Below are 25089 nucleotides of genomic sequence, written 5' to 3' on the forward strand. Positions count from 1 at the left end.
TTAAGAGCCAATTCAAGCAAGTGAAAGCAGAACCCCTCCACATAGCAAGGTGGGGATACATACCCCAAACTGTACTCAAAGAAACTCAAGACAAGCACTGTCCTCTTACTACATATTCTAGTTATTAGTGGTGAACTTCCACAGAAATGAGAAATATCTGACATGAACAAATGGAGGGAAATTATGCTCAACTTCTCAATTTCCTGAGTGTCATTAATTTTATGTTAAATATCCAAGTTCCTGGAGAAATAAACACAATGGCTAAAATAGCTAGAATTGTAATTTTAAAAAATGTTGTCTAATGCTATATGCAAAAATTCTCCCGTCCCATTTAACATGTTACTGGGGTCTTTTATTTGGAATGTTAATACTTTTTATTTAGAAAAATTTTTTTTAAGATTGTTCTACAACATCATATCTCTGAAGCACTCCAAAATCAGCCCAGAGTCCTGTAAAATTTTTTTCTAAGAACTCTACAAGTTTCTCAGTAAGCACAGATCAACACGTGGTAAGTGCTCAAAAGGACAATGTCCTTGGTACTGAGTCAAGTAGCAGAACAACCCAACCTCTAACTTTGCGTTGTTAATAATTTATCATGTATTTTATGGAGAAATATTGTCATATTTCTTTCTGAAAAAGGCATGAGTATGACTTATGTAATATTCACGATTCCAAAACTGGAAGGTTGTTAGGTTGTTCTTTTTTTTTTAGTTGATCAGATGTGCACAGACTTCAAAAGGGGCACAGTACCTACAAGTTTTAGAGCTGGTGTGTTCTGAAATCAGGGCCAAAACAGAGACCCCACATCAGTCCCTTAGATGATCAGCCAGAGCCACAGGGTTAGAATTTATACTCACCACTTATTTCCATACCAAAAAAAACCCCAAAAAACCCCAACCTATTACACATTTCTGTACTCTTGCCCAACACACCTTGCACACAGTGACAAATTGATGATCATTTCCAGCTCCCACCACGATGTAGCCATCCTTGGTCTTAAATGCCTGGAAGAACAAAGGCAGGTGACAAGCTGTAACTAAACCATAAAATATTAGCACATCTTTGATGCAAAACTTTGTAAATAACGTTCAAATGACTTCCTTAAACATTTTCATTCAGACCCAATCTCTTGTTCTGTAAAAGTGGCTCAAAGTCATCCATCCACAAAGATGGATGAGGCCCTTTTTGAATTTTTTTCTAGAGTTGAGAAGTTATCTTGGTTAATAGTTTATTTGCTAAAAATGTGTCATGAGCCTGAAACTAAATGTGTCCCACATTTATAGGACTGAGAAAGATTACCATGATAATATTTACTTGCCAGGAGGTATTTATTCAGATTCACTCTTAGCCTGACTCAGAGCAGAAAGCTTCACTGAAACATCACAGATCCTGACCAAATACAGCAAAAAAAAAATTGCCAAATAGCAACTACAAATTGGGAACTTCCACAGGAATTAAAAGGATAGACTGTATTTTTACAGCTCCTTGGCTGGAGATACGGCTATCACCTTGGTCAGTGATCTCAAGATAGATCTCATGGAGGAAATGGGACTTCTTTTCCTACTTTAAAGAAGGAATTTTTACTTTTGACTTCATTACAGTGGCCTTAGTGGCACATTTCATGGTGAACATAACCTCGAACTGGGTAGGACATATCAGTTTTTATTTCACTCTAAACCATCTCATTTAGATTTTGACTGGAAAAAAGAAAATCTGTAATTGGCAACATCCTCAATTTTTACCATTGTGTTAGGGCATCTTCCGAAATTAGATAATGCAGCTCCTCTTTTCTCCACACCTCTCTCTTATACAAAGGGGTATAACTGCAGTTTCCATCACACATGGTACCAGCCCAATATTTGCAAACAGTTGGGAAAAACTCTTTCACCATTGATTTGACTTCAATGTAAGAGGCCAGAATAGGCTGGTACACTAATGGTGTCAAGGTCTTGCAATCCTTTCTTGCAGAGAGCAAAACTCATCTTCCATTCCTAGGAACCTTTCTTCTTTTTTTTCTTTTTCTTTTTTTAATGAGCTATCATGCTCTCGTTTAAAGGTGTGGATTTTCACAATAAATTTTGGTAAAATAACACACAAATATAAGTCCTGGAATGGAAACACTTTAATAATTAAATTTCTCCTCATGCCACTGTGGCTTATTCTTCTTCACAGAGAGCAATATGCTATCTCAACTTACAATCTTTCATATAGACACAAACGTTCACTAAGACTCTTTTACCATCTGGTATAGTCAAAGTTTTAAAATTGCATGTGGACAATCATGTCCTCTGAAATGCAGGTAACTGTATGTCATAGTTACAATATCACCTGTTTGCTCTTTCTATGTTTCAGTTCATGGTAAATAGTATTGTCCAATTATAGGGTTTAGCAACTTATTTTTCACACATTTAATTAAGTAGTTCAGTCTAAGATAGCAAGCAAAGATAAAATTCAGCAAACAATGAGTCCCAAGCATGCAAGAAAGCATCACTGATTTGGCCCCAATACAGTAAAAGTTTAGTAACATATATAAGATAAAGTACTACATACTCACACTGAGAAGAGCAGTAAGCACAGAAAAAAGATTAGAGAAAGAATATAAAACAAGGTTTGTATGTGAACACATAAACATTTCTTAGCTAAATCTGTTCATAAAGACCTCTGTCTAAAACAATGATGGCAGACCCTGGTAAAAGAATATGTAAGACCCTCCTTCCCAGTCAACAGCCTTTAGTGGGCTGAATTTATGAATTAAAACTGTCAGTATAAACTTACTACCTTTAGTTACAGGCAAAATCTGTCTCCCGAACACCCTACCCAAATCCTGGTTTGGCTTTGCTGATGTTCAAAAATCAGCCTAATGCAAGTCACACAAATTATGGGTCAAACACTGTATCAGTGTGCATATGTAATACAGAACAATTTTTGTTGGTGTAATCACCTATTACTTCCTGTAAATACAAATCAGAATTGTTTTGTACTTTCTTCTAAACTTCTAGTCTGGATGCCTGCTACAGCTTACAAAGCTTACAGTATATGTCATATGTAGAAATCCCCCTGCTCAGCACTCCAAAATGTATTTATATTGGCAGTATGGGCAAATCTTAGAGAGTTTATTATTTATCAGCAGCTTCTGTCGAGACACACATCTCTGTAGGAAGGCTGCAGGCACACAATAGCTGCCTAGCACTGTGAAACACGCATCTGTACCCACTGGCTGCCCATGCAGCAGCGGAAGTCACTCTAAATTTAAGGGCCTGGTTATTAGCATGTGTGCTTCAGTTGCTTTGTGGAATGTGTGGGAAAACTGATTATTCTTAATTGCACTGTATGTCTAAAAAGCTAAAATAACAATCATGTCATCCTTACACAACAAAAATGGTATCATAATAAATGCAGCAGTGTCTTTTTCCATGAAGCTTAAATCAAATGTCTTCACTGCTATTTTAAGCTTCCCATTACAAAACAGCTGATTATTTGCCAGTCATTGCTGCTGACAAAGCAGAAACTTCCAAATGTTACTAACACAATATTGATGCCAACATTTAAGGGTGACAATGGTTTTATTCATCACCCATAAATGTACACACACTACAGGTTACCACAGGTTACTGTCTGGTCACAGAAAGCTTCACAATCTTATTATACAAGGGGGAGTAAGGGCAAAGTGCAGACAGATTTTAATGAGATTTTGTTTTGATAAACTGCTGTCCATCACATCGAATCATTTCACATTAGTGCAGTAAAAGGCACTACACACACAAGGCAAAAGTCCTTTTCCCCTTCCGATTTTTTCTGAAGAATAAGGCCTTCTGACAAGACTCTTCAGAGTACAATCATGAGTTAACCCGTTACTCCCACGAGGTATCCTGAGCAATAGCACATCATTTGGTGAAGACTAGAAACAAATACCAAGCAAAAAATTGACATCTTATTCATGGAAAAGGCAGAGAAAGATTGTGAGCATTTGAAGTGTAGCTTTTTCAGTGCAAAAACTTGAGCGTTTCCAAGTAAATAACCTGCAAATTCCCATTGAATGATATCTAGTACATGACATCATGCATGTTCAAAGGCAGATCTCAAGGTCCAGTGTGCATGCATCACCTCCTCACACTGTCAAATGAATGTTACAGGACCTTATTAAGACTCAGCACTTTTCCAACTTTGATCCTAGAACACAGTATACACCTGAGATACTTTGCCTATTAAAATACTTTAATCTCCCTAACCACATGGCATATAAACTCTATTCACCTTCAGGAATGTTTTGTGTGGCTTACAAGTATTCTCCAAATCCAAATATGTTACATAGACTACACAATAAAGGTGCAGGCCAAACCTAACCTAAGTTATTACCAGATCAAGCAAAGACTTGCTGAGATAATTAGACCAAAAGAGCCTTTTTTCCACTGCTCTAAGTCAATAGCTTTTCAAAAATTGCCAGTTTTGAAGGCACTAATGAAAGACCATTGGTCTTTTTATTTATTGCCTGTTTTATGAATTTTAATTCTATATTCTATGGCAATCATCAATCATACACAAACACCTTTGCATGTGTTTCAATTTGCATGTTGATTCCACCAAAAAAATCTTTAAAATATAAGGGACTAGACAAAAGACATGGCAGTTCCAATAAAATGATCACAAGTCCAGGTCAGTTTTCAGTATTTGAAACAAGGAAATAAAAATAACGAGAACATTCACAGCTGTGTATGGTAATGGTCTAGTACCCTTCATCAGGTATTTATACACATTCATAAGATCTCCTTGAGCCTCCTCTCTGATCCTTTAGGCTAAACAGTCCCAGATCTCTCCTCATATGAAAGATGTTTCAAGTCCTTAATTATTTTCTTGGCCCTTCACTGGACCTGGTTCAGTACAGGCATATTTTTGTGCCAGGAACCCCAGAATTAGACCCCATTGTGGACCTACAACTGGATTGAGTGGTTATTCATCCTCAGTAGTGCTGAGCAGAGGGAAGGATCACCTCTTTTGACCTTTTGACAATTTTCCTCCTTATACAGACCAGAATGATCTCTTTGTCACAGGGACACATTGCTGGCTCATATTCCATTTTTTGTTCACCGAGACCTCCAGGTTTTTTTGTGTAAAGCTGATTTCCTGAAGGTCGTTCTCAGTCTGTACTGATGCATGGGATTGTTTCCTATCATGTCCAGGACTTTGTACTTTTCCTTTGTTGAATTCCATTACGTTCTTGATGGCCTGATTCTCCAGCCTGTCACAGTGCCTCTGAATGGCAGCACAACCACCTCCTTGGTGGTATATATCTTGGTGGATCATGTATCAACCACTCTTCTCCATTTTGTACATTCCACAGATTTTGGAGGCCAAACAATATTTGCAGAGACCAACAGAACAAAGCATTGAGTTTTTCGAATTGTAGGATTACCTCCTATTTAGAAGAGGTTAAAAGGAGATGTTAATTATCTAAAAAAAAAATTATTATTTTTATTACCAGTTATCATATTGGCCTATTTATTGATAATGGCTGTCAATGGCTGAAATATTTGAAACTTTTCAGACCTCCCCTTGGCAGAACATTTGTACAGATATGGTAAAAATGATGTATTACTCATATTTATGAGTTTTCTTATCTATCTCATGTTCCAGTGTGAATACCAATTAGGATCTACAGAGATACTTAAAATCCCTTTTCATTGGGAATACCTGATGTTAGACACCCTTGGATTTGAAGTGTCTTTCAAGATAGCTGGCCTTTTGATCTATAAACTTGAATAGTAGCATCCCTAAAAGCATCCAACTCTGAATCACAAGGGCAACAGTTGAAGGTTATGGGATAGTCAGTATGTATTGACGACTTCTGGAGCAGGATTTAAAGGGACTTAAATTTTTGCATGCATTCAAACTGGTTTTGGTCTTACAGAGCAAGAGGCTGTTTCCTTCAACTGGCATCATCAAACAGCTTGCTTAAGATCTTGGAATGATGGCATCCTTGTTTAAAGGCTAGATACAGAATTTCTGTAAGTTACGTGTTTGTCAGCACAACAGGCAGCTGTCTCTGATGGCATTACAGCAGAAGACTCCTCTGAGCTCCCTCCCAAGGCTGACATGGGAGCACGCAGCTTCATGTGGAGGCTGAATGAAACTTTGGGACCAGCTGGGATCAGTGCAGAACAAAGACACCTTCTTGTGAAGTCTTAAACATAACACCAGGAAAAGCCAAGCCAGTATTTTCAAATTAAGCTTTGAAATATATCATTAACAATTTTTTAAGAGATTGTTTTTCAAGTGTCACTCCTTCCTCTCCCCTCCATTTTCTCATTGACAGAATCAGGGAGACACTAGGTGACCATACACAGGTCTTTGTTAACAGAAGTACTTCCCTGGTATTAATGGGTGTGGTCAAAAAGAAGAGCTGGTCTCTTGCAGGCTTGGAACTACAGAGTTTTATTACATAATTTGTCTTCAATTAGACTTTGAACTTTTCCAGTGCAATATTCAATTCAATGTAAAGGTCATTTAAGGACAAACAATATCTAGTCTTAATGCAGATTAAAGGCTACAATTAAGAAAGTGATGCATTCAGGATTTGACTGACCTGTACAGGCACCCTTGTCCTTCCAACCAAATGTATCTACAGTATATGTTGATTTTCTCTCTCCAAACCGACCTAATGAACTGCAGTGTAGGAGATTCTCAGTTTTGCTTCAGATCCAGAATCATTACATTCCTTCCAGATGGAATAAACTTTGCACATAATTTCTCTACCTTTACACATTAGTTTGAATAAAACATCAGCTGTGCCACAGAACCATGGAGGAGTCACATTCTTTCTTCCTTCAAGGGAACGGCACAATCCTTTCATAACAACTTAATATTTAATTACTGTAACAAATGGGAACAAGACCAAGAAGTTTGGTCAGTGGTAGTTCTGAGCAATACATATAAACCATAAAGACCACACACTTTGAAACTATTTGCCTACTTTGCACTCTCTTCCAGTGAAAGCAAACAGTAAAAATAAAAAAATGTAAATTTCATGGACTGGATTAATGAATGCTGAATGTTCTCACTGAGCAGACTGAAGAAGGACATTCCACACAAAGATTTCATTTTTCCTCTCTGATCTTTTCAACTTACCCTCCTTGTCTCTCGCTTCTCTACCATGTTGCAGGACATGCTGCCTTGCATCTTCACAGCTGCCAGTCTACCTGACAGATTAGCATTAACAATACCTGCAAAAATTCTCTTGCCAAAAAAAAAAAATTGACTGAATGCCATGAGCTTCTAGGAAAGGTGTTTATGGCAAGAGTGGGAATAATTACTTTGGTCCCTGAGATGAGGCAGAACACCAGCACTGATGTCAAGGAAGGCACACCACAGACTACCAGACACGGATACGATTCACATCTGTAGAACCTACAACTCATTAGACAATTTTCCTGATCAGCCTTCAAGTTCCATATATGTGTGAATCGAGAAAAAAGGGATGCTGCCTAACTGATCCACGAGCAAAGCTGATTAACCACTAAAAGTAGTGTGAATGCACCTTCCTGAAAGGGGCAACGAAATTTACACAAAATCCCAGCATCAAACAGGGATATCTGTATTTGGCAATATAGTGTATTACTCTCAACACTCCTTCAGGAAACAGAACAGCTTAGAACTGCTCTTCAGACCATGTCATGATTTTATCCAGTTCTTGCCTAATATGGGAATTATAAACTGCTGGAAACAGACTGAATCCAAGGCTTCTCCAATCCCAGCTCACTATCCTAATAAACATGTTGGAGACAGGATCTCACTTTCCCTCACTTACTCTTCATCTGACCATATGGCATTTGCACTGTTCATTTCCCAATTGACTAGATGCAACACATAGGTCTGTAATCTAACAATACCAGTTGGGCAAGCTATTTACCAAATGGACTTTTACAGTTGTTACTTCATATTCAATAGTAATAGAATGTTAACTTTGGATTGCATACCCTCATACTTTCAGACAAGACTTTTCTCCAGAATATTTCAAAGAACATATGCTACCAAGGAAATGAAACCATTTTTTTCATTTTCTAATGCAATATACATTTAGCCTCACCACCCAAAAAGACATTTAAAAACTCCTGGAAGAACAGCGAACAGCTTTAAAGTGGGAAACTTGTCACTTTCCCAAATTTCTAAAATTTTAAATACCTAAACTATACCTCAATTAAAAATAAATTATCTAGTACTGTAAACTGGCATTTAAACTGTTTCTTCCTGTTGAAAAATATCAGGCACAGAATCATATTCTCCATTGCCACATTAGTTTTCCATTAGTTTTTCAACAATGAAATTATACACACAGAGACACACACACAAAATAAATAAACTTTAATCACAGTATCACACTGGAGCCAGTGTAATTAATGTCGTGTCAGCATTTCCATTTAAGCCACTATTTTTGAGAGGTTTATAGCACAGCCATAAAAATTCAGTTAGGTTGAAATTAAGCAAACAAGGTCTTATACAGCAAGCAACATTTAAGTATATATACAGACAGCAGCCAGTTACTACTTATATGGGAATTAAAATAGACGCTTACTGATTTTAAAGGGCACTGCAGAGCCAGTTTTTAAACAATATTTTTCTCAACATTTATAATGTCTCACAAGCCTGAATCCAAACTATGTTTCTTTATTCTTTTTCCTTCTCACACAATAGTTCACACAATTTCTTCCAATTTTGGGATTGCAAGCATTGTATTTTTGTTTCACTTTTAAAGTAAAAGAATGCAATGAAAACATTTCATTTGAAAAACAACACATATGACCGCAGTTTGATCCTGATACAGGCTTCCAGGCATTAGTGATGCAGAAATGACAAATATTTCTTACATCTTCCAATAATCATAACCTGTAGCTGTCTGGAAAATCTACTCAAATATGAGGTTTTTAAAAATGCTATTTAGCATGTAATTCTAAAAGAGGTCTTATTTCTGTTTTTAGCAGAACTCATCAGAGAGAATTTGTGTCGCTATTTCTGTCCCTTTTCCCTCCCTACCCTTTGACATTAAGTGCTGTAGTGGCACAGTTTCCAAAGGTGAGTTTTGTAATACTGACTACCTATTTGGCAACTTATAGTGAGTCAGGGGCCATACTGAGTTCTGCAATCAGTCTGGAATTTCAAGCTGCAGATGACCCAGTGCAGCTAAACTCTAACTCAGACTGAGCAGGCAGTGATATGAATTTAAAGGTCTCAATAACTTAGTGTCCTGCTGTAAAGAAGGCTCTTCGAAAAACTGTGCGAAATAATTTGTCTCTCAACAACCTGTCAACAGAGAAGAGCAAGGAACCAAATTAGCAATTATGCTGGTGAAAATCAGAAAAAACACCAATGATGACAGAACAATTATAGAGGTGCAAAATTGGCCAGGTTTCACAATTTGGCACTTCCATAACTTAAAATAAATAGCAGTCCTATTTGAAAACTGCCATTTTGCTGCAGAGAGCACAACTCCACTCCATTCTGCTAATGTGCTTTTGCCGTATTTTACACCTTTTTCTCAGTAAATATATCTGTCAAATACTACATGATCCTATTTACTCCTAAGTACAGTGAACTAAGGATGGATTTCAAATACTTCAACCTTGACTCTTCAGTATCCTTGATTTGTAGTTTCAAGTCAGACAGACTCACTGAGGTTTATTGCATGTAGTCTAAAACACTAATTTTTCTCTAATCAAGGATTTAAATATTGAACTGGCTGGACATCTAGGATGCACATTATTTAAACTTCTGAATATATGCCAAAAATTCATTGCCAGGCCATAAGAATAGTGCTGGTATAGAGCTATTAAAAAAATAGAAAAATAACATTTGATGAGTGGAATGCTTAATTATGTCTAAAAAAAGATCAGAACACCACTTCCTCTTAATTTTCCTGTAAAGTTCTATTAGGTTTCCTAAAAACTATAAAGTTTATACTTCTGTTTTTCTCCAGTTTTTTTTAACCATCTCTTTTAGTCTGAAAAAATATTGAAATTTAATATCACATTACTGGAATTAAAATTCTATCTTTCTAAAATTTAGCATTATTTAAATTTTAAATTTTGAAAATCACTGCAATTAGAAACCAAAATATTATACCTTTTGTCAACTTACTATTTTCCTGGCCAATATCTAACCAATTTTCATTCTATTACCTAACTTGTCAAATTATCTACTGATGAAGAGCTGAGGAAATCTGTGTAGTGGTAGCTACTATATTGGTTTTTATCACACATCTTCATGAAAAGGACTTTTGCATAACAAACATAATTATCCTTTACAAAAGAAGACGTTCTGTGGTATCAACACAGTACAAGTGTGCTTCTATTATCACACCCTAAAATCTACATCCACATTTGTACACAATCTCCTTGCAACCCTTGTAGTCCCAAAATCTGATGGATATAGGTATGGCAGTAAAACTGTGTGAAAAGACAACATGAGAAGACAAAACTAGAGGTCAAAAATTCCAGTTTCCAAAATTGATCCCACATTTTCCCCCTTCAGATTTGAAAGGAAAATACTCCCAAGTTTTCACTTACAGGTACTCATGTTGTTCTTCAACAAACTCTTCATTCTTATGAATTGTTACATTGATTTTGAGGTTTCATCTTGCCTTATGCTGCCATAATATTTTTTTTCGTTCTGGATGGCTGAGGGGCAGCCTGTTTCTCATACATGACAGTATGAACACCCAAAGGACAATACTGATTTAATCATGAGATTCATAGGAGTCTAAGCTTATTTAGGGCAGGATTCTGACTCTGAAGACCACCCAGTATCACAGAGTTTTAATTTCTTGGCATAAGCAGCAAATTTAATTTTACTGTCAGTCTAAACCCTTACTTTTCACTTTCCTAAAGAAAAGCCCAATTGTAAACCAAAATGGTGAATTCAAAGGTTAAGGACTATATGTACCTCTGCCAAACACTGTGACATCAGGAAAAGTGCAAAATTACTGCCACAGATAATTGCCATAAACTGTTTATTTTAAGTTATGAAAGTGTTACATGTTATACAGACAATTTTGTACAACCCCCATTATGTCCTCATTGATGTTTCTGATGATTTTCATCAACATCAGTCCTAATTTGATTCATTGCTCCTCTCTGTTGACTGGCAGTCAGGAAACTCACAAATTCTTTTTCTACTCAGGTTTTTGAGGAGCCTTCTTTAGAGCAGGACAGAACACTGCAACAGCATCACTGCACTTCAATCATCTGACAAGTGAGCGTGAACACACACTGCTTCTGCTGGAGCCTTTAGCAAAAAACACCATTGTTTCACACATTTTCACAAAAGACAGCGTAGGGAAAGTAACCCAAAGCAAATATGCATAGCATAATGTTACATTAGTTTAATTAATTAGTCACGTGTAGCTAAATAGGTTTAACACTATCCAGCTACTGCAATCCAAACACCACAGCACAGTCACGTTACAATCTACATGCAAACAGCAAAGACCTCCTGTAAGAGAGAACATCTCACAAAGAGAGAATGAGTCTTGTCACAGAAATGTTCCCAGCTGCCAAGGGCCCCAGTCTGGCTATGGTGAAGGGATGGTGCCAGCAAGTCTGGAGAAGCAGCCTGGCACCTGACCTTCATCACGCTTTCCCCTCCCTCTTTGTTGCATCGGTGAAGTCACAGGGCTGGTCTCCTAATGATCCAGATGGCCTTCTGGTGACACTGGGGCTGGCATCAAATGGGCAGCAGCAAGCCCAGCACACAGACCTGCCATTGTACTGGGAAGGACTAAAATGGGCTGCTGGCAGAAGCTTGGCCTCTTCTTGCACCCCTGATGACAGCCTGAAGTGCTGCCTGCCCACTGTTCCCTGGAGTTGGCTATGAAATGACCTTTCACAGAAAAAAGGTCCTTGTCCCTAGATTATACGAAGCTAATATCTGATTGCCTCACTTGGAGAGAGGGAAGAAGGAGAAAATAAGGAGAGGAGGTGCACGGATTTACAAGGGCACTCATTCTTCCTCCCCACAGTGGGCTGATGAAAGCATAGGGATGTTTTACACCTTGCTTTCAAAAGTATCAAAAAATAATACATAGACAAGAGTAACAAAATACATTTAAATGGTTATACTAATTAGTACAGAGACAGTTTCAGTAACAGTGGGATTCTGGTACATTTAATTTTCTTCCAATATACATTTCCTTCCGCAGTTACAAAGCTTGGGAATTTTGTTAGACATTGATAAATTTGTTAGACATTGCTTATAAGTGGGAAGGATGGCTGCTAGAGAAAATTATGCAGGGAGGCATACCAATTTTCACATCAAGTTATGTACTGAAGCATAAGATTTTGAAGACAAAGAATGTATTTCTCCAGCTACTTGATCTGTCTTTTTCCTTTCAAAATCTGCACAAGTTAAAACAAAATACACCGAGTAAGCAAACAAAGCAACCTTAAGCTGCCATAAAGAATGCAAAATCAACTAAGATGAGTGAGGCATATGGTTGTGGACTGGACTTCACCTTCCAGAAAAAAATGAAGATCTTATAGAGTAAGATTTGTATTCCTTTCACATACAAAGAAAACTTTGGCTTTCAAATATATAAAACAGGAGGGCAGCCTTCCCTCACAGAAGTTTAAAACTCACTTAAAATTTTTTTGGACTTAAAACCTGAGGAAACAGAATAAATAATGGGAAGTCTATGGTGGCATAGGATTGCCTACCCTGAGAGTTTGGGCATTTCAAGGTTTAGACTAGACAATTTCTGTTCCTTTATGAGAAACTCTGCAGAAGTATCAAGGGTAACTCAGAATAAGGATAACTTCCACTTCTAGTGGAAGTAGTCCCTGCCCATGGCAGGGAGGTTTGTACTTAAAAATCTTTAAGGTTCCTTCCAACCCAAGCCATTCTATGATAACTGACCTCACATTTGTCCTGGTTTTCACCAGATCGCAGAATGTGAACAGAATGTGAACCCTAAGAGTCTTCCTGAGCTTCCTGAGCTGCTACAAGTACTTGTAAAATGGGATCCAGAATGATTATACTGCTAATAGTACCCAGGCTGGGACCCAGGGGTATTTCAATAATACCTATGCACATGAGCATACATGTCTCTGAACAGCAGTGCTCAGCTCCTACTTGAACGTTTCTGAAAACCTCCTGCTGCTAATCTGCTCTTGACATCAAGAATCATGAACTTAGGCAGCAATGAGAAGGGAATGAAGATTTCCACTGATCATTATTGCATTTACACTGTTAAAATGCGACCTACAATAAGCAGTTTGCAGAAAGAGAGACAGCTTCAGAGGGTACTGTTAGGTTTTCCCTTTCTCTTCTCATATCAGTTAGCAGAATGTAAATTTAGACATCACAAAAGTTACGTCACAAACGTGTTAAAACAAGAATCACACATGAGATGGTAGAAGGCACAGGCATGTCAGGAGAAGGAAAGCAAAAGCATTATTATCATGTACTTGGGATCATAATTGCTCCCATCCCAACTGCAAAAGAAGTAGTGAATAGGAAAAGTGAGAGGGCTGGAACATTTTTCTGGACAACATTCCAACCAAAACACCTCTTCACATAAGGAAGGGAATGAAGGACATGGGGATTCTGGGATGGAAATTCTGCAAACCCTAACAAGTTGTCAGTCATTCCACTAACTGCTCTGCAGACTGTGCTTTCCACACAATTGTCCACAGCCAGATGTCTAAAACAAAGGTTTGTCAGGGAAGTATTTTGTGGATACAGACCAGCATCAACTTGAATAATGACAGACATAGGAGTTCCTAAACTTTGTTAGGTGCACAGAAATGAGCAAACATCTGATTCAAAAATTATGTACTTTATTATTCTAAAACTGACAGCTAATATAAGAGTTAGATCTGGATAATGACCTTTTGGGGGAGAATTTGATTACAAATGCCTGTGTTGTCTAGAGTAGCATAGGGCTGTCAGGAACCAAAGAGAAGCAGAGGAAAAAGTCTCATCATTTCATCAATAAATGTAGCTGTAAACACAAACTTGGATAAAAAAGTTATGATAATGTTCAGATCAGTTTGTTTTCCTGGCCCAGCTGGCATTCAGATGGAAGTAAACTACAAGCTCTAGAACTGATTATTTTTCAGTATGGGCAGAGTCCTAAACAGCCTGTAGCCAGATTACTGGCACAAACCTACTACTAATGAAGTCCATCCCTGCTCCCCTTAAGATTTGTCAGAAAGCTAGCATGTTTCTAAAGTGAGCAGACACATAGGAACGTTATTGTCAACTAAATTGGTTGACTATGCCATGTTGCCTCAGTTGGCCAAATCATACCAACAGCATGTAATTATATACTGCTAAGAACACAAGAAAAAGTCCTGCTGACAGGTGTTCTCACATTTTGAGGCAGGGTGGCTGAGAATTTCTGGTCCATTAAAAAACTAAACTTAGTGACTCCACATGTGAGTCAGAAATAAAATAAGCCACTAGTAAATTTAAAACTGATAGAAAAGATGGGATCTCCAGATTATCTTTCTGTCACACATTCTTCCTCCATACCCCCATTCAGGGGCCTTTTATCTGGACAACCTTGACTAACAGGCAAGTATTATCCTTTCTAGATGAAGGCTGGGCAAAACTGTGGCTTCAACAGAACTCTCACACTTCTTCTTAAAAAAACAGATGTTATTTCAAAGAAATCAACATTTTTCCGCCCTCTGGTTTTGAACAAGTCACTGAAATACATAATTACACACTGTGGGCATCAGCAAATAACCAAAAACCAAGTAACAGTAAAGCAGCAGTAAAGTATCACAGCAAGGCATGTCCTTGTTATGCACAGGCAAACAAAGCACTTTACAAAGGTCTAGGAATGTGTCCTCCATGCTGGAGAAGAAGCCATGCCAGATCTGCACAGAAGATGCATAAGGATTCTGCAGCTGCTCATGACATGGGGTATCAATTGTCTCCATATCTACACAAGAGATCTGGAAAAATATGCTGCTGACTTGTAAAGGCAATGAGCTACTCTTGAAATGTTTTTCACTGCATCTCATGCCCTGAATTATCTGTTCTTCCTAAAATGAGAGTTGCATTCATGTTAACAGATGGAAAACATCATAATCTAAACTTGGATCCACGCCTTGCTACTGGCTTTTACAAAATCCATGAATGTGGTTTAATTAGTTAAGTTAAAAACATTTTTGTATAGTGGCCTTTGGATGAAATGTTTCCCCACATTACACTGCAAAAAAACTCATACAGTGATGTATCTTAGGGAAGTACCTGTAGAGCTTTTTGTGCTTAGCCCAGTGCCAGAGCAGACACAGGACTCTGGTGTGACATGCATGTGGATTTACAAGCAGGTGCCTCATGGTAAAAGCACCTTACAGTAACTATGCCAAAAAAAATACAAAACCAAACCACCACCACCCCCAAAAACCCAAAACAAAATCAACAGAGAGAGCAGCTCAGAAAGAGATTCCATAACACCAGGTCGAGCACAACAACAGAGGAAAGAATACACTAATATAAATGAAAGAGATTGCATAGAAAATCAGAGTGAAATCCCCAGCCCTGGAACTCAGAGACATTCTCATAGAGCATCACATATATATATATATATATATATATATATATATATATATATATATATATATATATCAGAGAATACTTGAAGAATCCAAGGATGGGCATTGAGATGAAAAAGGGGGCAGTTTCCCTTCAATAAGAGACAATCCCAAACAATGTATTATTAAAGAGATTACAGAACTAGAAGAGAGAAGGGAACTACTAAACCCCAGACAAGAAAATCCAACATTCAGCAATTCTCTGAGGCAACATTTTGATGGTTGAACTGTGCTGTGGGTCTACCATGGTATATCATTCTACAGAGCTATTATTCATGCTGCTCAGTGTAGCACTATCATTCATATTCACAAAGCAGTTTTCTTAGTCCCTCTATTTCCATAGTTTTCTTTTTCATGTATAAATCTTTTTAGTGATATCCACAGTTATACTGATGAGCAAAAGATTTATCACAGACCACTTCATCCCTCTCATCTCATGAGCTGTAATTTTTCAGACTGTGGGTCAGGGCCCTTTCCATTTCACTGAAATACCCAAGAGACTAGTTTATCTGCAATGTGAATTTCCCATACCTTTAGTAATTTCTACTCAAGAGAATATGTAAACTACCATTCAAAACTGACTAGAGCTCAAAACTGCAAGAAAGCTACAGTATTTTGGACTTTTGGCTCTTCAACTTCCAGCTCTGCTCCAGTGAATCCTTCCAAATCTGAAAAAAGTTAGAAAGGGTGCAAGTTGCATAAATACTGTTGTGGCTTCTTGCTACAGTGACAGAATTAAAATTACTCTGAGAAACTACAACCGTTCCTCTCTCAAGTCAGCCACACCTTCTCAGACACTAGCTTTTATTCTTTAACTGTTTGGCAGGTCACTTCTGCCTTTTGAAGTGCTGAAGGCCTTTCCATGTCTTGTCAGGAAATTGCTAATCATTCCCGCTGGAATCTTTGAAGCAATATCCTTAGGATTAAATGTCAAGATAAGATTCTGTGTTATTGCCTATTCTCCTCTACATTTTACATCCACAATCTGACATCCTTTAAAGCAGTTTCTGCTACCCTCATTACAATTTCCGAGAACTGAGGAGAGTAGAACTTTTTAAGAAAAGTAGAACAAAAGTAGAAGTTCAATTAATTGCAGATACTTTAAAAACTCTGTACTACTCTCGTTATTCTGTGCTAACAGTACTATTAACTACTTCCTCCATCAGTTAAGTGTTTGGATTGTTTTTTGTTTAATAAAGCTTCTGCAGGATTATAGACATTATAACTTGACATAAAAGTTTCAACATTCCTGAAATCCAAGCGTGACACTGGCTCTTCTTCATAATTTCCCATTTCCATTTTAGCAAAATGTTATATAGCAGAGTTTTAAGGATAACTTTTGGAAAAAAAACAAAAAAAACCCCCTATTTATTAGGGTTTGTTTTATTTCAATTGGCAAGAAAACATAAAGAAAACAATTACAAGTGATTCAAAAAGTCTATTCACTGAACAAAGCCAAGCATTAAAATAAAATTATTGTCCTGGTTTCAGCTGCTAAGAGCAATATAACTCATCATTCAGGATCAAACCACCAATGTCTACTTATAACAGGGTACAGTTATGTAAAATTAAGGCTGGCACTGCATTGTGCTCAGATACTTGAGGTTTGGATCTGTAACTATGAATTTCCTCCCTTTTATGATCTTAAGCCAGAGAACAATGGCTGTGTTTTAATCTTGCCTTTTGTAATTTTCTTGGTCTTTTCTTTCAAGTGTTTGCATACAATGATACAACCCTGAGTGATGCCACAAAGTAACACATCATCCAAATCTAGCTGTTTACCACAGATCCTATGATATCATTCAAGGTTGAACAAATCTTTTTTTTAACTTTCCCATGGAATGATAATAGATTCATTACAAAGAAGTGATTTTTTTTTAATTTTCATTCACCCATGTCTGCATCAGACGGCATGCTTATGATTAAAGGCTGTAATATTGTGATTCACCAAATTTATTCTAAATTATTTTCAAATGGAAACAGAAAAAGATATCTGGAAAGAACCTCCAGCAGCATTACCAAGTCCCTTTGTTCTTCTTATATTATGAAGACTACATGACTGGAATCCTGCACTAGATTCTCTTCAGTCATTGCAAACTGGTTTGACTTTACTATGGTCAATACACAATAACGAGACATCATTTCATTAAATAAAATCAATTTGCACAAGCTAATTGTCTCCTTAATCTAATATTTTCTTTTGTATTACAACACTGGCCATGCAAAATATAGGTGCATACAAAAGAAAATTATGAAGATGACAAAGAAAGTTAAACTCATCTGTTACTACTGAATAAGGCCATAATAAAAAAAATGTTTAGAACTTCACATTTTCCAAAGGAACTTGAACAAAATTACTGGCCTTTATTAAGCAACATAGAAGGGAGACTTCTCTTGTTGATTGGGCAGGAAAGCCAACACTACTCCCTTCTTCAAGCATACCTCCTTTCATCTCAGACACTCAAAGTGACAGGCTTCTAAAAATATAACTTTATGTTATAAATGTTAACATATTATTCAAAATTATAAATATTTACCTGATGTTTCATCTTCCCATTTGATATATTGTATCTGATCCTCATTCTACACTAAATTATAAGTACATTACACTGGGATTTAAGCTTCCTCAATTTTGTCAATGCCACTCAATCTTACAGATTCATAACTATGATGCTGGTGCTGTTCAAAGCATGCTCTCTTTCTATTTTATTTTCCAGCTAAAATTTCACTAACAGCTAAAAAAAGCACACACTGCAGAAAACCAGGCTAAAATAGTTTTCAATCAGGTCTGAAACCACAGAGAAGTACCTTAACCTTCAAAACTTCAAGACAATGCATTCTGTAATATAACAAAGAATAGCACAACCAGTCTCTCTGCTTAGATTGTCATACCTTTGTTTTGCAGACAGGTAAGTCTCTGGACGGTGTTTCCACTCCTACAACATTTTTAAAGACAAGGGGTGTCCATTTCTTAAACTTCTTTCTGTGGCATGCACAGAGAAATACAAAAATATTGTTACCCAAGGAATACAAATCCTGTCACATGCTACAGGTGCCCATAGTGTTAGCCTTCACAAAAAGGAAGCGAGTTGCAGTGTGTGCTTTCTGTTCTCCCCTTTCAGGAGGACAAGGCTCCACTGTGATCTGCATCCTGAAGAGTGACACTGGATTGGCATTCAGATCAGACACAATCCCTAAATTCATATTCCATTTGCAGTGCGACTCTCAAAATCAAATTCATGGTCACTCCACAGGACTGCCCCATCTCTTGTTTTTGCCATGCTTGGCTTTTGCTTGGTTCCATTAACGTTGTCTGACCAGGTGTAGGGTCCAAACCGATGCCATAATCTTGCATAATCCTACTATTGGAATAATCAAAGTTTTTCAAAACATTAAAAAATAAAAATATGTCAAAAGAAGATGTCTAAACTTTAAATAATTTGGAAAAAAACCCATTAGGACCTGGAATATTTTTTGGTTTTTAGATTTTTTTCTACCTTCCACTATTTTTTATTTACTGCTCTGAATATGTTATTCTTGATCATAAATGTTTAAAATGAAAGGCCAAACATCCAATAGAGGAAACATTAAAAAAAAATAGATTATTGCTGCACAGATCATATAGACTGTCTTTAAATATATAATAAAGCTGGAGGAATAGGCTAAGGTATAAAATAATTCACATATGTAACCTCTACTATATTCACATTCTTCATGGAAAAACAGAAGGATTAATTTCACACTGCACCTTGCTTTACAATGCACAGAAGAACACAGTAATACAGATTTTCTCTTCTTAATGCATAATAGCATTATTGTGCAATGCGAAATGCAATCTTTGTTTCTTTAAGTAACTATTTATGTAGGAAGCTAAATCTAGTGTTAAAATAAAGTGTGCTTTCTACAGAAGTGCCTTCAGAAAGATGAGACCCCAAAGACTTGTTGACCAGCTCTGGAGATATTATATTTTCAAAATTGAGGATATCAGTAGTCATAGAATTTCATGTAATCTCACTATTTAGGAACCTTGCTGGAAAAACAAACAAACAAACAAATTTTTAATCACCCTTTCAAGTTATGTTAAATAAAAGATGCTTTAGCAAATGGCTGACAAACAGCTATGCAAGAGAATCCTATTTTCTCTCTCCAGCTTCTCTCATCTGCTTCAGGATAAACTTTGTACAGTCTTTTTTTTTTTTTAAACAAGCACAACCAGAAGTTTATGTGGCAATCCAAATTGGCAGAAAATCTAGAATTATTTTTTTTATTAAGATAAATGGAGCTACAAACCCTTAGTGGTCAAGAAGACAAGAAAAATCTAGAGGAAAGCTCATTTCAAAATTCTTTTAAAATTTGTTTCTGCTAATGTTTCAGATTTTGTACAAGAATATGCATCTTAGTTAAAAGATTTCCATAATTATTTAAAGAAATTAGCCATATACCTAGAATGGTATTAATTAATTAAAGGTCTCATTAGCCTTAATGTTTCTTTCTTGAAAAGAATATCTCATTCTTGTTTAAACTTCGAATCTCTGGCCTTTGAGGTAGGTACTGTTACCCATATACAGAGGAGCCTCTAGCACTGCCACATTATAGACCAGCAATGCCACTGCAAACACACCTGATCACTCTCTTGTTTTCCTGTTTTTCTTTGTTTTGTCTTTCCTCAGAAGCTAAAGAAGCTATCTATATCCTAACACTTTATTTCTATCAAGAGCTTAAGAAACATGTCCAAGACATTCCAGGCAGTGGAGCTATGGTAGATCTATGCAAGCAAATTTTCTGGTGGATCAAGAGTCTGCAGTGTAAGGAAAGTTATTTTGCTGGTATAGTTTATTTGAGTTCCTGAGATACCTATATGCCAGGAAAGCAATCCCACTTTCCTGTTTCCAGTGCAGCTTCTGCCAGTGTGGCTGTGTCAGTTGAACTTTGAATTTCCCACACATCTAACCAACAGGACTCTGCCATGGACACTTTAAAGCATAGCTAAGCTTAGTGTGTGAAGCAATTGCAAAGATTATCTTTTTCCATGTCTCCATATGATATGATTTTGTGTGAGATGGAAAGGTTACTAAAATTCTGTAAACCCAAATGCCCTGTTTGTCAACTGGAGGAAAACACCACAAAAGATACACAGAACAATAGTCAAAGGAAAATGTTGCTGCATTTTCATCATATGAAGGAGGATTAGGGGGTGGGTAGTATTTTTTTTTTTTTTTTAATTACCAGTGTCTTGCTTGCATTAATTACAAGAAACATTTGAGTCAACTGTTCCTGGCTTGGATTAATTTCATGATTCAAATTATCCTGAATTTACAACACATTTGTGTATGTGTGTTTCATATTGGGACAGTTTTAATCTTAGTAAATTAAGAGCTTCAGTCTGCTACATTTGATTGCTTTCTGTTCCACTTTGTTCTCATACAATAACTACCCTTCAGAATTCAAAAGGCTTATCAATTTGATCTACAGTCAAAAATTTAAAAATAGGGGATGTGACTTGGAGCTGGATTTTCTGATCCTCTTTACTCCACTAAATTTTACATGTGCACCAACCTTGGTGGAAAAATATTCTGAATGTTTTTTCTCCTAGGAAAAGGATATGGAGGATATGGAGGATATGGAAGAAGTGTAATTTGTTTGACATAGAATAAAACAGTTCTATGCAGCTTCAGTCTCCAATGAACACGATGAGAGGACATAGTCTCAAGCTGTGGCAGGGGACACGAGGAGGAATTTCTTTGGAATGGGCTGCTCAGGGAGGTGGTGGAGTTGCCATCCCTGGAAGTGTTTAAGAAAAAACTGAATGTGGCACTTAGTGCCATGGTCTAGTTGACAAAGTGGTGTTTGGTCAAAGGTTGGACTCAGTGATCTCAGAGGTCTTTTCCAACCTAATTGGGTCTGTGATTCTGAATATAGAAAGTCACAGACAAGCAAAAGTGAGTAGCAAAATTTACCTGCGTGCATGCATCGTTCTTCTGTATAATTCCTTGGCTTCGCAGACATACTGCTTCCATGGTTCCCAGTAACATTGTTACAAAATAGTCTCATGACTGTATTTCAAGAGAAAGGCAGGCCTCCTTCTAGGCCAGTTCTTGTATCACTGGAGAAAATCCAGTAGTAAATTGAATCAAATGAAACCTGTCAGGCTAAAATATTACAGTTCTTAAATAAACAAAAGCCTAGACATACAAATTGCAGTTTGAAACACCCTTTGCACATTCTTTTCTCATTATTTGCTCTGAAAAACAAGTTGTTTCATTCACTACGGGTCAGATGCCCAGTAACTCACACAAGCAGCACATAATATGACTCATAAGCAAGACCCAGAACTGCCACAGAAATCAAGACATCTCATGTCTCAAGTTATCTTCAGTTTCATGGATTATCATCAAATTTGGATGATAAATACATCCATGACAGTGATTTTTGTACAGATGTCAAAACTTTTGTGAAGACTCAAATGCTTTTTGAAATATAATTAGGCTAATGGATCAAATTATGACATTTATATACTCACCATCTTAACAAAGGTTTACCTGTCACATTTAATAATGAACTAGCTTTGATACACACATTTCATCAATCACAAAAATATCAACATCATTTTATGAACTCCTTTCTGTATCATGAAACACTATTTATGACTGTAACTACAGCATGGGCTGGAAACCTATATGGGTACTCTTCCCATGAGGCTGCAAAGAGTTATCATGAATGATTTCACCACTGTATACTTCCCTCCTGGTAGAATATAAAGCTGGCTCTGAGACTAAAGAGTCAGACTTGATTGCCTGTCTAAGTCAATTAAATCAGGACTCTGACAATGGCATTCCTACTTCAGATGAAATGATTTGTTTATGAGTTGTATTTAGAGGTTTACCTGGCTATTGAGAACACAAATATGTAACAAGATTTATTTCAAGAAAAGCATATTCTCTTATAAAAGCAATTGAAAATGTAGTGCAATAGTCACACCTATCCTCTACCAAAACTGTGAGCTTTATTGTTTTCTACTAGCATTGTAGAGAAAGGACTTAGCAGTATTTTCAGTGTACAGAATTAGGCTGTGGTATTATGTGGAACCAGATCCAAGGACCTGGACAACCCCCCTGCAGTCCTTGGGATTTTACAGCACAGCAATATAACGTTCTCCCACAAAATATTACTCTCTGAAGAGCCTGATAGATGTTTATCTTGGGCTCTCTTCCCTTCCTGTTTAAACAGTATAGTTTCTATACTCTTCAATAAATATTCTGGTCGAAATTTAACATTTTCATACCCAAGCTTCCAACATTTCTACGCTTCTGAAATCCATTTTGTTGTCTGCTGTACCTACACAGATGTCACTAGACAACATTGCTGGCTTTTACTGTTAACAAATTCAGCTGTTCCTAAAACACCTGGGTCATACAACTCTGTCAGATTAATTCAGAGTTCAGGTTCACATTTTATTTCATCTTGCAATGCAGTACCATTAATAAATTGCATCAGGCTGCACAGTCTGGATGAAGCCTATATACTTTTTTTTTTTTTCAAATTTACAGGTCTTAATTTATCTGTGAGAGCTCAAAACTTGCATGGGACTCTTTAATTTGAGACAGAAGGATTGTAATGATGTTTGGATCTTCCACATTTTGGCATTTCCCAACAGGTTAGCAGTAAAGCCTTGCACTTCTGTACAACATCTAATAAAATTATGGAAAATGACAAGAAAAAGAAAATTAGTGCATCTCAAATATATTTCAAGACATGATGGAGTCCAAATGGGAAAAAAAGAAAATAGGAAAATGCATGTAAGAAAATGGGCAGGCTATGAGAAAAGGGAACAGGACATTTACTGGAAATAATAAAGTATATTGGGAAAAAAATTGAACAAGCTACATAGAGAGAAAAGATAACTACTTTGAGAACAGTAATTGCTTAGGTTACAACTTGACACAGTCACTCTTAACTGATTGAAAAGTTGATGTCCAATCTGATGTCTCCAGAGGAAAACCTGTGGTGTTCTTGCCTCAGACCCTAGAAGATAATAGTCCTCTACATTAGAAACATATATAATTCAGAAAATTGAATATTCCTGTTCAGGAAAGTCTAGGACTTAAGCTGATTGGGAACTGAACTTCCTGTCACCCCAATATGGGTTCATCCTGTTGAGCCCCAGTGAATCAACAATTTCTAGACAAGTTCTAGAGGCTGTCAGTTGTTTTTTTTTAATTGTACTTATGCTTTCAAAGTCTACCTTCCTTCTTTTTCATGACTGTTTACCATAAGTATTCAGAAACCGAATCCATACTACTACGGTTTTATACTTACTCTGTTTGAAATACACTAAGCTATACTAGTTAAGTTGGTTGCATTTGTAAAGTAGTGATTAAACTGAAAAGAAGAAAAATACATTTGCTATCAAGCTGAGAGAAAAAAATCTGCAATGGCTGAAAAGCAGCTGACCTTTGTTTTGTTTTTTTTAAACATCATTATCGGGAGCTATGTTGATCAAGTTAGGTAGGGATTTTTCCTGCTAATCCTAGTTTATTCTCTATTTCTGAACCCATGCTTTGGGGTACAGTAGACACCAATGCTTAGGTGCCATCTGACATATATATTCAAAGTCAAATCCATCAGGATACTTCTAGGACTGAAAATTTTTTCAGTGCAAAAAATGTTTATTTGTCAACAGCAACACTTATAACACACAATCTCAAAGAGCAAGATAAATTTTAGGCAAAGCTGAAATCAAAAGTTGCAGTAATTTCAAACGTTTGTGATTTTTACTTTTTCAGAGCTAAATGTTTTCCTTTTGAAACAAACTTTCATTTCAATTTTATTCATACGGCAAAATACGCTAAGTAACGGAAAAAGTAGAATCAAAGAGAAATATTACTTCAGTAGTTTTAGCTTGTGAAAAATAGGGTTACAATTCTCTTCTCTCTGCTCCACCGTGCTCCCCTACCTGCAGTTTAAAGCTGTAGGGCTCTGTCCCATACAGCCTGCAGCATTACATCATGCAGCCTTTCCTCACTGCAGAGCTGAGGCACAGAAGGCCTGCAGCATTCACCTCTGCTGCAATAATGGCTTTCACTCCACTGCAAACTGAGCCAAGATGCATAACTAAATCACAGCTATGCTGGTGCAGGGGTTTGGCTCACACCTCAAGTAAGTCCTGGTCTTTATTGTCCCCTTTTTTCCAAAGGGCTGGAGTCACATTCTTATTTCCCATTTGCTCCCTATAAATTCTCCATTCAGAAATGTATGACTGAAGCATTGTCAAGGAAACAGTAAAGGCTAAAACTTTACTTTAAAAACAATCTTGAAGAGTTTTGGGCCGCTTTTCTCAGACCACAGCTGCTATATGTTTTCAGGCAGAGCCATAGCAGATGTCAGTGTTTCAAGAGAATAGCATGAATGGTGACCCACTTTGTACTACAGAAGGGTGGGAAGACTATGGTCGTTCTGCTTCTTTTTCCCCATTTGTTCAGTATTCCTGCCTGCTCCTCACTCC

General features: G+C 37.0%; 1 protein-coding gene across 6 annotated transcripts in view; it reads right to left on the reverse strand.

Moving 5' to 3' along the window:
- SUGCT (succinyl-CoA:glutarate-CoA transferase) overlaps positions 1-25089 on the reverse strand; it is a 317360-nt gene that overhangs the window by 196510 nt on the left and 95761 nt on the right. For all 6 annotated transcript variants that reach the window (XM_088167705.1, XM_014883473.2, XM_088167721.1 and 3 more), the window contains one exon: positions 933-1004. In XM_088167705.1, coding sequence (XP_088023831.1) covers positions 933-1004 — 72 coding nt within the window. The remainder of the gene's footprint in view (positions 1-932; positions 1005-25089) is intronic.

This window comes from Sturnus vulgaris, chromosome 1 (assembly GCF_052056855.1).
Source record: "Sturnus vulgaris isolate bStuVul1 chromosome 1, bStuVul1.hap1, whole genome shotgun sequence".
Taxonomy (NCBI): Eukaryota; Metazoa; Chordata; class Aves; order Passeriformes; family Sturnidae; genus Sturnus; species Sturnus vulgaris.